Consider the following 12,610-nt stretch of genomic DNA (forward strand, 5'->3'; position numbering starts at 1 on the left):
CTTTCCTAGGCACCCAAAACAAAGGCTATGGCGCCTAATGATCTCTGTGCGGTCTGCAATACTCCTTTCCTTTAACTTAGGGCACTTTTCTGGGCAATGGGTTTATCCGCATATTGGGCAAGGACTTTAGGTACGCTCACTCTTCTGACCGCCTTTGGAAGGGTCTCTGCGGCTTACCGGGCTAGATCTCCTCGCGAAGGAACTGGAAACAAAACTACTGGCACCGGCTGTCCTTTGCTCATCTAAACACTCGGGAGGCTCGGAAAATAGACGAGGCTATGTATACACAAAAAAAAAATTGCTGAATTGATTAAATATAAGACAATTCACTATGCTTATATAGTACCTGTTCCAACTCTCACTGATGGGAGGCTCATCTTCTGAAAAACTTTGCAGCCACTTCGCTCCCTCCAGTTTTTCTTCATGCCTTTTTTGGCATGTTGTACAGATTGCTAACCAAACAAAAAAATGAGGTAAATAACAATGTATGTACGCGGGACTATATTTTTCCAATCAAATTTCTGCAGTGGCAAGCTTTCAAGTCTTAATAATTATTTACTTAAAAAGTAGCATGTTTTATACTTACGGGACCCTACTTCAGCCGTTTCACCAAACAAAGTGTAAATTTCCTTAGAAGTCTTCAAGTTGATTACAATTCCTTCTTCAATTTTTTTAAAGTTCCCGAGGTGTTCTGGGTATTGACAGGTTCTGAGGGACTGCTAATACCGGCCAAGGTTGTTTTTGTGTGTTGGGACACAGTCATCTCTTTAACCTTGCTCGCACTGAGGTCAAATCGGCCAGCCCGAACAAGAACTAGGTCGATCTCAGTGACACTCTCGCGTGATAAGTGACATCTGCGAAGGTGATTATTAATTTCATGCACACATTTGTGGAAAAAAAATTTCTTCTTCACCTCTATTTGGCCCGAAATGCTCGTTTAAGATCACAGAAAAAGAGCAAGTTTTCTCCACTGACATAATCTTGCCAGAATAATTGCTTCGCAAGCACTTTGTTTATTGATTATCCATTGATTTGCTCAGTTACGAAGTTTGTTGATAAGGGTCAGCGGCAGTCTTTGAAGAGGACAAACACAGCGACTGGTATTGCTGGATTTCTTTTTACTTTTGACCCTACTGGTGCATTCGTCAACCGAAGAAATTGTTGATTCGATTTCCTACACTCGTTTCACGGAACTAATCAGAAACATTTAATATTTTGGGATAAAATGATAGTCACACAAGATTGAGGAATCGAACCCTGCTTCCTGTGCAAATCGTAACAATGGACTGATAGCCACAAAAGTGGAAATCATGTCATGGAAATGATGCCGTGAAAGTAAAGCGGTGGAAATTTAAAAGTGACATTTTGAATGTTCTTCTTTGGTTGTGATAGCTGGATTAATTTCAGACAATTTACTCCGTAGATATCCTTTCATATACTCGAGTGCCAATAAATTTTATTTCATGGTTTCAAGAGACTATCTTAATACTTTTCAGAAAAATACAAGAGCCTCTCCGAATAAGTCAGAATTATGAGACATTTCGCTTTTCGCTACGCCACTTGGCCCACTTCTTGAAAACGGCGTTGACATTGTCCTGTTTAAGTTACTATGATTCTAGTAACCTTCCATACTCTGATTTGATTTTACCATTTGTTTTAAGGGCAATTATGTATCTAATGTTGGTGTAATTCTTATCTTCGAACGCTAAATATACTCTCGGCGGCAAGCATCCGAATGAGGGGTAATTTTGGCTTCGTGAAGGGCCCAATTTGAGGGTTGCGGTATCGATCACATTCTCCTTGAAATCTCGACTATTATCGAGAATAAAAACCAAAGGAATGTTACAGTGTTTTCTTTTACCTTATATCAACCTTGTTTCGTGGAGAAAGTTTGAAACGCGTTCCAAACTAAATTCTGGCATTACATTTTTCAAAAATTCAGAACAATTACTCAGATTCTTTCGGAAAATAGCTTATTCTATCGGGCAATTCTGCAACTTCTGTCGGATTTGTGAATTTAAGCCAAGGGATTTTAGGGGTTGCTGCGGAAAAAATGAAAAATTTTTCAAAAAACTACATCAAGATATTACACTGAATCTGAAAATTGCTTCCTTGAACAGGACAAAATTTTCTATGTTAAGTCGGAATCTCAAAATCGTGTTAAAATTGAGCATAACGAATTCTTGTTTCCCTTGGATGCCAAAATTTTCTGAGTGCAAATCACTGGTTCCATTCTACCTCCAGATTTTTGAACGATCGTAACTCGGAAAGAACCAGGAATACTTTCTTCGAAGCAAAACTACCCAAAGACCTTTCCGAATTTCGGAAACCCCAAAACCACCCAAGACCTTTCCGAATTTCGGAACCCCAAAACCACCCAAAGACTTTTCCGAATTTCGGAACCCGAAACCCGCCAAAGACCTTTCCGAATTTCGGAACCCCAAAACCACCCAAAGACCTTTCCGAATTTCGGAACCCCAAAACCACCCAAAGACCTTTCCGAATTTCGGAACCCCAAAACCACCCAAAGACTTTTCCGAATTTCGGAACCCGAAACCCGCCAAAGACCTTTCCGAATTTCGGAACCCCAAACCCGCCAAAGACCTTTCCGAATTTCGGAACCCCAAAACCACCCAAAGACCCTTCCGAATTTCGGAACCCCAGACCCGCCAAAGACCTTTCCGAATTTCGGAACCCTAAAACCTCCCAAAGACGTTTCCGAATTTCGGAACCCAAAAACCACCCGAAGATGTTTCCGAATTTCGGAACCCGAAAACCCGCCAAAGACCTTTCCGAATTTCGGAACCCAAAAACCAACCGAAGATGTTTCCGAATTTCGGAACCCCAAAACCCGCCTAAGACTTTTCCGAATTTCGGAACCCCCAAACAATAACAGGTAACACAATGACAATCAGTGGCCAAAAACGTTCTGTAACGGTGGTTTTGTATTTCAATCCAGAGACCTTGAATCCTAAACGCGACACTGCTGCTATACATGAGAAGAGAACATTTTTCCCTCGACTTAACACACGAAACTACAAATATCATCACTGGAGCCATAATATACTAATTCTGATCAGTGTTTAAGAGGACTAAAACCTAAAGAATTACTGAATATTTTTTAGTTTAGCGTACTCGGATTGAAGATGTTTTCGTGAAGAAGGCAATAGTCTGTCTCCATCGGTTAAGGAAAATGAGCATAAAATAATACAGCTCTTTGGGAGCTCATCCACCCAAGGAGTCCGACTCCTGGGTAAATTCTGGGGAGAGAACTTTCCTTTAAATGATCCTTTCCAGTAATGGATCTTAACAGTGTCGTTGTTGATTTGGAGAACTTTTCCAATAACTGGTATCTTGTCATAGTTTGACAAGTTTACCGCCACAAATGATCCCACCTCAATTCTATCCAAAAAATCATCACTTGCAAGCACAGGATTCTCACGTTCTGTTGGTGGCCTGTATCTTCCTGTGTATATCTGAAGCAATAAAAAAGCGTGATTAGGTTCAAAAGCATGAGTGTCTACCGAATTGCAGTATTTGGGTCACTTTTATATGCGTCCCTCCCTTGTAATCTCCATCCATCTACATGTAGTTCTAATCCAACAAATATTGTCTACCAGTTCAGGGTGATCATTTTACATGTATGCCTTGGATAGAGAAAACTTGTTGACTCACAAAATATATTCATTCATATCAAGTATCCAGAGATCTTGTATAACTTCATCTCATTCTGACTCACAAGACAAAAACACACACACGCTGACACACCTGCTCAGTTGCCTCTGTTTCTTTATCACGCATGGCTTGTAAAGTGGATGGAACCGCCACATCTTCATTAGAGGGCCTTATTTTTTTGCAATTCTCAAGAACCTCCAATGGCCATACCCATTCAGTGGGTAACTCAAGAAGCTTGTCAAGGTCCTGCAACCACTGCGCCCAGACCTGTGACACTCTTTCTGAATAATTCTCTTCAAACTTCTTGAGATCTCTTTTCAAGGAAGCTGCATCAATCTTGTGCAGGCTCGGTTGAACAAGCCCTGGCTTTCCAGTTGGTACAGACTTAAGGGAGATCAAAACAAAATTTAAGCAATACAGTAAGAATTATGTAGTAATGTATGAAGCCCACCTTTGCAAAAATTGGACTATCACATTAATTTTACCCTCTCTATATTGGTAGAACATTTGCCAGTACCACTATTGCAGACTTGAATCTTCAAAATTGACCCACTTTATAATTTCAGATATTGTGGAATATAAAGATCTTTGTCTAGTAATCAACAATATCATGTCATGTTATGTTAAATTTTCCACATTTTCAACCCCCACCCCTCCCCCATTTTTTATCAGTTGACTTGTGACTATTTATGAAAGCCATAAAATCCATTAACTTAAATTGAGTAACACCTGCTGTTTCATGAATCCAGGGGTTGCACACAATATCCCAAGAAGATTTTACTTGTGCTGACAATACATTTTGGGTTGTTTATACATAGACACTCCCACTATTGGTGTCTTAGCACCACATCGCAAAGATGATGATGATATATAATGACATCATCATTAAAAAAACTTTTCACCCAAAACATTAAGCCAACATACCTTCAGTAGTTGTTGTGGACCTTCCCATTGCATGTGAGAGTAGTTCCTGTAGAACATGACGCACTTCCCCTGCTCACTTCGTACAAATTTGAAGCATTTTGGCTGAGTGTGGGAATGCAGCTCTTCAGAAAATGGAGCAAGCCACTCTTTTATGTCAAAAACAACTTCAAGTAAAAATGGGAACACCTTGATTACTTGCAAGCAGTTTTTCATGGCCTCCAACAGACCTGCAAAGAAGATTAATGTTTGTGGTTAGGGTATTCGAAACTTTTGTAAGTCATCATTATATATATTTCCTTCACAAAATATATATTAAACTACACATCCTTTTCTGTAGTCCATTATATTCCCCTACTCTGAAAATTCAGCTACAAATGAAAAGGCTCTGGTTCTTCTTTCTTGACAGTAAGGAAAAAGTACTATCAGTGCTTGAATCAGCAAACAGTCTGAGAACATACATGCTGACAGCCATGATATTTTTTTTGAAGGGTAAAAAACCTTTAGCTCTGACTAATAATTTATCACATCAAAATTGAGAAGAGAAGTAGCACATTACCTTCTACAGTATAAACATCCATTTGGGTCAAATGCTTTGAATACACACCAAAGAATGCATCAATGTCCTCATGAGTGTGGCCAACAGGAAGAAAGTTCAGTCTTATCTAGAGTGAGATAAACCATAATGACTGCATACATCTCCTTTACAAGGTAATTATTTCTTCCTTGCTTATTTAAAGCATCTCCATATTCATGAAGCTGTAATCAATGGTAATATTATTTTTTTCATGTGGTCCCACCAAATGTACATGTTACAGTCCAGAGTTAAGGCCTAACTAAAACAGTGTTATCAATAAAGTTTCAGAAAATTTCATGTCTTGCCAAATCTCTGTTCAGCACACTGGGTCTTCGTTTTCATGCTACAAAAACTAAGACCAGGTCTAAGTTTTCGTGCAATGAAAGCAAACACCCAGTCTTGGTCTTCGTACTAGTGGGTGTAGTGGGGTTTTCGTAACACCCCTTACTGCACACACCTAATGGCAGCAGTTCACATCCAAAAAAATTCATGTACATACATCCCCCCATTATTGATACAGATTTTACGTACGTGTAACAGCGTTTGTTTGCAGTAAGTTTACCTTTTCGAAAATCTCCAATTCCACAAGAAGCGCGAGAAGCCACAGGACATATTGATTCTTATTTTCTTTTACACAGTTGTCAAGTTGAAGGTACAAGACTGGCGGGAGTTGGTACCTCTCACACCACAGAGACAACATAGTCAGTAACACTGATCCAGTCAAGTTTGGGTCATGTGGCCACTGATAGTAGTCAAATGACCCAAACACCTCCTTTCCATTGGGTGACTGTCCACTGTGGAAGATGGCACCAACCAGATGGGTGCCCACTGTTGACAGATTACAAGTTGCTTTTGTCTTGCGACGCAAACGGGGAATGCATGTGGTTTTCTGATCCATGGCATCATCTATTACTGTAAGATACTTATTTGGGTATCTCCGTGCCTTGTATCTATGCAAGTAGTACACCCTTCTCTCTTTCCTGTTTAAAAAAGGACATTAATTTTCCTTGATCAGTACCCATGAAGATACATGCGTATGACACTGTGATGGCATGATGCAAAATAGCTGTAACATGATTTGAGACAAAGAGAAATTGAGAATGGTACTGTTCACACTCACAGGAATAAATTAAAATGTACGTTTTACATGCACATAGGCCTTAAAAAGTTGGTCTTTGGCAAGTGTTACATTGAGCAGCAAAAGATACTGCAATAGTAACTGTTAATTCAACTCTTTTTTACAATTTGTGGTTCCAGCAGTATACGATGTAATGATGTAACCATTTCAGAATCTAGAGTTTCCATTCTCCTTTCCGTTTTCCCTTAATTTGTGGTTGAAAATTTGATGTGTTCGCGATCGTATTCACATTGAAATGGTGTTAATTCCATCAACATTACAGCCATGGAGATGGCTACCCGTTGTTTGGAAAGAAGCATAAGCTTGCTCATCAAAGTAGACTGACAGTTATAAATTTACTGGTATCTCTTTTATTTTAAGGGATAAGCAATATTGTGTAGTTTAGATAGTTTCGAAGGTTTTCTGTGTTCTAGTTTAAGACCACCCAATAAAATTAAATGAAAACCATAATTGCATAACTGCAATCGGCGTCATTCTTTAATTTGATGATCTTTTTTCGGGAAAATCCAGGGGGTGGGGGGTCTTAAGTGAAATTTCCTCTGTGGTGGGTTATGGATATTTTCTGGAACTACACAATTTACTTTTTGATCCAATAATCATTGCAAATCTCACCAAACTAATTCCATATGCTCATTTAATAGTTTCTCTATCTCATTCCTGGCTTTCTTATCATGCATCTTTTCTTTTGCTTCCTTATACCTTGTGCAATCAGTACATTTTGTGAATCTGTTTTCCTAAAGGAAAGAAAAGTGATTCATTAATATCTACCAACTTCATATTCATTCCATTGGATTGTCTTCAAAAGGTAAATTTGCAATATGCAGCATGGATAATTACTGGGCAGAATTAACAAACTTATTATTATCCAATTTTAAACAGTAACTGCACCAATTAATAACTAATTGTTACAGTTCAAGTGTCCCTAACCCCAAAATATGGTTTTCGCTATAATGATTCTTTGCACCTGTTCGAAATGCATTGCAGCCTTTTTTCCTTTTTATAACAAATTCTGCCTTTTTATAGCCTTCAAAACTTGGGAAAAACCAAGCATCCTTTGTTCATGACAGAGTCAGAAGGGGAGTAGGTCTATTCCCGATTTGACGTCACAAACTAATTAACATTGCATCAGCTCTTTGTAAACATGCATGAAAGTAGATTGTGAGATCAAATCAGGAATAGACCCATTCCCCTTTTGACTCAGTCGTGAACAAAAGATGCTTGGTTTTTTGCAAGGCAGGATTTGTTAGAAAAAGGAAAAAAAGGCCACAATGCGTTTTGAACAGGTGCAAAGATTCATTTTAGCAAAAACAATATTTTGGGGTTTGGGACACTTTAATAAATAAAGTGAAAAAAGCATATTCTTTGCCTGTTAATAATGTCATTTATACAGCACAACAATTTAAAAAAATTGCATTTTAGGGATTTTAACAAATGTAATCAATTCTGTACATCACTGCATTCGCACCTGTCCTTTTCATGTAATTTCATCACACACAGTGTTCCAGTACACTTTCCGTCATAAAATTGTGCTTTATTGCAACTGTGGTAGACCTTGCTAAGGGCAGTGGTGAATTTCTCTGCCAGAGACACAATGTCATATAATTTATGCAGCTCATCATGCAAAAGGATAATTCTTTGGGGGCTAATAGAACTCTATCATTGGTTATCCACAATTTTATTTAATTTTTTTTCCCTGTTCCATACAGGTCATGGACTAATTTTCATAGTTCCAGATTATCCATAAAAACTTGGATTAAAACAGGTTTAAAAGAGATTCCGTGCAGTCAACCAAATTAAAACTACCTGTCAGGTACTGTATGAAAAACTCCTCTGAATCACAGACAACTCACCTTTGGAATAAGGACATGTGAAAAGTGCCCGCGGAAGATAGAATAGAACTGGGAAATTCCAACAGATGGAGCATTAAAAGAAGTATTTTCTTCACACATGCGTTGGTAGATGCTCAACCGCGTAAAACAGGATGGTAAATGGATTGTCTTGTTGTCAGGCTGGTACTGGCCAACACACGACACAAAAAACTGCAACCAAGCGATACAATCCGTTGTCTTCTGAGACGGCTTCTTCTGACCCAGATTGCCATGCTCCACTTCGACTGTACCCTCCTTAAATTTATTGAAGATCCTCCTAAACCATTCTCTATTCACGTTGTGGATCAGAAGCCATGCCTCTCTACATATTGATTTTCCTTTTGCAAAGAACTCTGTGATGAATTCACCTGAGTCACATGATTGGCAATGGTTGGAGAGATACTCAATTACATAGTTCCGTTTTTCTGTTTGATTCAAGTTCTGGAAATGCAACTCACAGGAACTGACATCCTCAATAGAAAGTTTTCGCATGCATTTTCTCTCACAACAAGGAGTGGCCAACAGCCAAAGCAGGCATTCATCAACTCGTCTTTCTAAAAGAAATGCATTTTAATTGTATTTGTAAGTAATTCAGAAAGGACAAAACCTACTTTGCAACTATGTAATATTTTTTTCAACGAGGAAATATAAAATCATTGCAAATTATGCCTTTAGTTCAGGATAATGCATGTCCCTTGTTATTAATAAAGTTATAATCATCAATCCTTTCAACAAAATCAGACAATTACAATTTCAAAATACAGCCCTAAAAATAATCTTAGTTGTGAAAAAAGCGTTTTTTTTCCCATGCATCAGTTCTGCTTTTCACAAAATCTTCAGGGGAAAACCCCTGCTTAATTAATGCATCAACACCAGCATAATTAGAGGCATCCATTGCTGCAGATCTGTGTTTGGTACTGTTAATGTGATCTCGAAAGACTTTGTACACCTCATTACACAGGCCACAAAACTGTAATGGAGTTCTCTTTTGCTTAGCCATGCTAACATTTCCACTAGATCTGAACCAAGTACCAAATGGAGAATGAGGCAAAGGGACTGCAGTGTCTAAGAAAGGAAAACTCTTAAATTCAATGAATTCTGGCTTGTACATTCGACTGCAATCCTCAACTTTGAGAAATGGTGCTTCAAGTGTCCTTTTATAATCCTTTTCTTGACAAATGGTTGTTTTACGTGGCATAATAGCTTTCTTGCAATCAATGATAATTTGATTGTAATGAACTATTGGAATTTTCCATTTTTCGGCAAATTGGTGGATTGAAGATGGCCCACATTTCTTGGATGACATTTGTATAAGTTGCCAGGATCTTGTAAGGTAACCATGTTTTGAAAATGAACGTTTCCATTCAGGTGACACATCCGTGATTATAATGTCCACATTTTTTTCAAGAAAAACAGTAATATGACCTCCATGATATTTTACAATGCTCTGAATCTTGTCCTTATTGCTTTTTAAACTAAGCAAATATAGAAAGACTCTTTTTCCCAATAATTTTTCATTTGTGAAGTTTCCAAAACCTGTGGATTCAAATATAAGTTTTTCTTTTTAACACATGCCAACAGAGCAAAATGAGAGGAAAGTGAAATGGCCAGGCATAAAATAACACACTTTAAGTTTATATCTGAGTTATACTGAAAGTTGTGTAAAATGTGCATCCCAAATTTGTATTCAAGTGTATCTTGTGTTGTCAACCCCTTGGACAACCGGGGCTAAGAGTCTAAGCCACAAGAGTGCTGAAGAAACATGAACAAAAACTGTCTACATACATACAGGCCACACACAGCCCTGGTCTTCACTTTCAAAACCTGTGAGGCTTTGGTCCTCAAACAATCATAGTTCATGGGCTTAAGGAGGCTCGAAAGGGTTTTCAGCTGAGCGCGCGCGCGTAAGCCACACACGCAATTCGTAAGCTGCTCGCGTCAGCTCGTGATTCAAATGGGTCACCAGAAATAAACAGATACCGCTAAATTCGCTCACCTTTCTCCTAATTCCTATACATATGGAATATACATAGACATCTCCTATTCACGAAAACTACGAAAATTCTACACAAACGGTTTAATAGTCACTTAAATCAGTTTGTGTTGGCCTGTAGCTCCACTCGCGCGCGGACTCGAATGAGCGGGTGACGCATGCGTAAATGCTGATCTTGTAACCCCCTAATTTTTCCTGATTTTACAACTTTACTCGTTTATATCTCTGCTTCCGGACGGTGAATTTTTTTCATTTTTTGCATGTTAGCTTAAATTAATTTAAACTGTTTGTCTTTCAAATTAAAAAAAATTCTGTAGGTGAAAAAAAAAATTAGAGCCACATTTCAAAAAAACTTGTTTTTTGGAAAAACTGACCTACAGATTTTGTTGAATTTTAAATATTTTAGAGAGTATTTCTAACATTATCTGGTAAAGCTGAATGGGAAAATTTCACCGTCCCGTTTCTTCAAAAATGGTCACATATGTTGATTTTAAGGCTCAAAGAAATGCCTAATATCGTTGCCATGGTAACGTTATTTTGGAGGAAAATATAATGTGAGATATCTACGATAGGTACTTAATACCCTGGCCAAATTTCGTCATGATATGATTAACCTAACTGTATCTAAGGACAGAATATATTTACTTGTTTGAAAAAAAGAGAAACTATTTCGAGCCTCCTTAAATTATTTTAATTCATACAACAATGTAGACCACCTACCTGTGGTCTTATACTTCTGAGGGGAAGAGGATTTTTGCTTTGATTCTTGAGCAATGCCTACATAACAAGAGATAATGTTTAAAAAAAATGTCTTCAAATCAAACAACATTACCCCGGCCCCACAAAACATTGCTTCGATTACAATGATGGGAAGTGAATGGATGTACATAACACGTCTCAGGGTCCTTAGTGATGTCTGTCAGACGTAAGGGTCACTGAGACTTACGTTTTCAGAAAGAATTTTCAAACTCGGTGAGGCTAATCGACTGGACAAACATTGGTTAAAAGGAGTGCACCTAAGACCGTTTAATACGGTTTAGCTTGTGACTATCACATAAATTATGAAAAAACAAAGATAAGCGCAGCGCTTTCACAGAAAAAAAGGGACCTACCTCTGCTTAGATTTTGAGAAGAAGTGAATTTTTGGTCGGTTTCTTGGTCAATCCCTACAAGATACAACTTAATATTAATTTTTTTTCTCAACTTTAAAAGAAATAACACGCAAACAACATGAGTAAATCTCAAGGCTACGTAGCTTGCAGAATACCCGGGTCTCACCCGGCCGGCCGGCCGGCCCACAAAATATCTAACTTAAAACATGCCGCAGTCGTGTTGTTTTGCGCCCGCAGTCCTACAGCCCCGAAAGTTGTCGACATTGACCAGCGCTTCTGATAAACACAAGTTATGATTTACTCGTGCTCTGGATGTGATTTGCAAAATAGGTAACGGTAAGTAAGTATCGTATTTGCGATATTTACCCTGAACAATAATTATGGGTTTCAGGAATCGTGAGGAAAGATGGAAACCAACTGTACAACAATACAGTCTTCATTTTACGATTTGGGGACAGTAGAAATATTTTATTGTTGTGCATGACAAGGCAGTCATAGCAAGGACGAATAAATCAAGGCTAGACAAAGTTTCATTGATTTCTTTGTTGTGATTTCTTGTACCAAATTGCACGCCACACGAGTGACTAGTGGTCTGTTACATGGTCGATAAGCGAAACCGGTTAACTGCGGAACTTAACGCCCATAACTTTAGAGCTACCCGCATTCCAGATCACTCGCCGTCATATGACTTTTCTAAAGTGAATAAACCCCGACATGGGATGGGAGATTTCAAGATTCAGACACGGGCACCCCGCCCCGCTAGCAGGGCCTCTTGATACCTTAACAAACAGGGAACAACTCAGCTGGAATCAATCAGCATTCTCCGAAATTGGGAAAGCAATAATTTCAGCATGAATTCGGTGAAAATCATGGCTTTACCAATGGAAAAAAAAATGCTCGTATTGACAAGCTGGTTCCCGATTCCATCAGCATATTTTCGTCAAACGGAATAGTTTCATCGTCCTTTCTGGCGATTACCGTGAAACTGAACACCTCACAAAAATTAACTATCATTGAAGCCGTTAGCCTCACCTTCTACTGTTTGATCCAAAAAGTCGATTGACAAATTACTTAAACTGGTCTCCCCGATTTTCCTTTCAGCTAAAAGAAAAAAGAATATGTGAATAAAATACCTTCAAAAGCTACAATAAGATCATCTGGGTGAGATCAGGTGAGATCACCCTAAAAAGCTACTAAATTTGTCGGCATACAAAACGATAAATAAAAATTGTGAGTCACCCATAATGAAAAGAAATGAATTTGACATTCATTAAGATTGCAATGCTTACCAGAGGCAGTGCTTTGGTCAAATATTTCAATTTCTGT

At 38.4% G+C, this 12,610-nt stretch overlaps 2 protein-coding genes across 2 annotated transcripts in view; both read right to left on the bottom strand.

Annotated features, from left to right (window-relative positions):
- LOC138013334 (tyrosine kinase receptor Cad96Ca-like) overlaps window positions 1-12,610 on the bottom strand; it is a 54,929-nt gene that overhangs the window by 27,875 nt on the left and 14,444 nt on the right. The window lies entirely within an intron of this gene.
- Window positions 2,930-11,501, bottom strand: LOC137967277 (uncharacterized). Its single transcript, XM_068813800.1, has 9 exons — window positions 11,285-11,501; window positions 10,893-10,949; window positions 8,162-8,733; window positions 6,924-7,045; window positions 5,736-6,153; window positions 5,156-5,261; window positions 4,600-4,826; window positions 3,769-4,059; window positions 2,930-3,476 (listed from the first exon to the last, which is right to left on the bottom strand). The coding sequence occupies exons 3-9, from the start codon at window positions 8,669-8,671 to the stop codon at window positions 3,108-3,110; spliced, it is 2,043 nt and encodes a 680-aa protein (XP_068669901.1). The 5' UTR covers window positions 8,672-8,733; window positions 10,893-10,949; window positions 11,285-11,501; the 3' UTR covers window positions 2,930-3,107.

The sequence above is a fragment of the Montipora foliosa genome, chromosome 8 (genome assembly GCF_036669935.1).
Source record: "Montipora foliosa isolate CH-2021 chromosome 8, ASM3666993v2, whole genome shotgun sequence".
Classification (NCBI taxonomy): domain Eukaryota; kingdom Metazoa; phylum Cnidaria; class Anthozoa; order Scleractinia; family Acroporidae; genus Montipora; species Montipora foliosa.

Bases quoted from the DNA above. Each gene is read 5' to 3' on its own strand.
- LOC137967277 (XM_068813800.1), bottom strand. From the start codon at position 8,671: ATGCGAAAACTTTCTATTGAGGATGTCAGTTCCTGTGAGTTGCATTTC. The intron at 5,262-5,735 runs GTAAACTTACTG...ATCTCACTCTAG, and splicing joins AATTGGAGATTTTCGAAAAG to ATAAGACTGAACTTTCTTCC. The intron at 4,827-5,155 runs GTAATGTGCTAC...TCTTCTTTGCAG, and splicing joins GGATGTTTATACTGTAGAAG to GTCTGTTGGAGGCCATGAAA.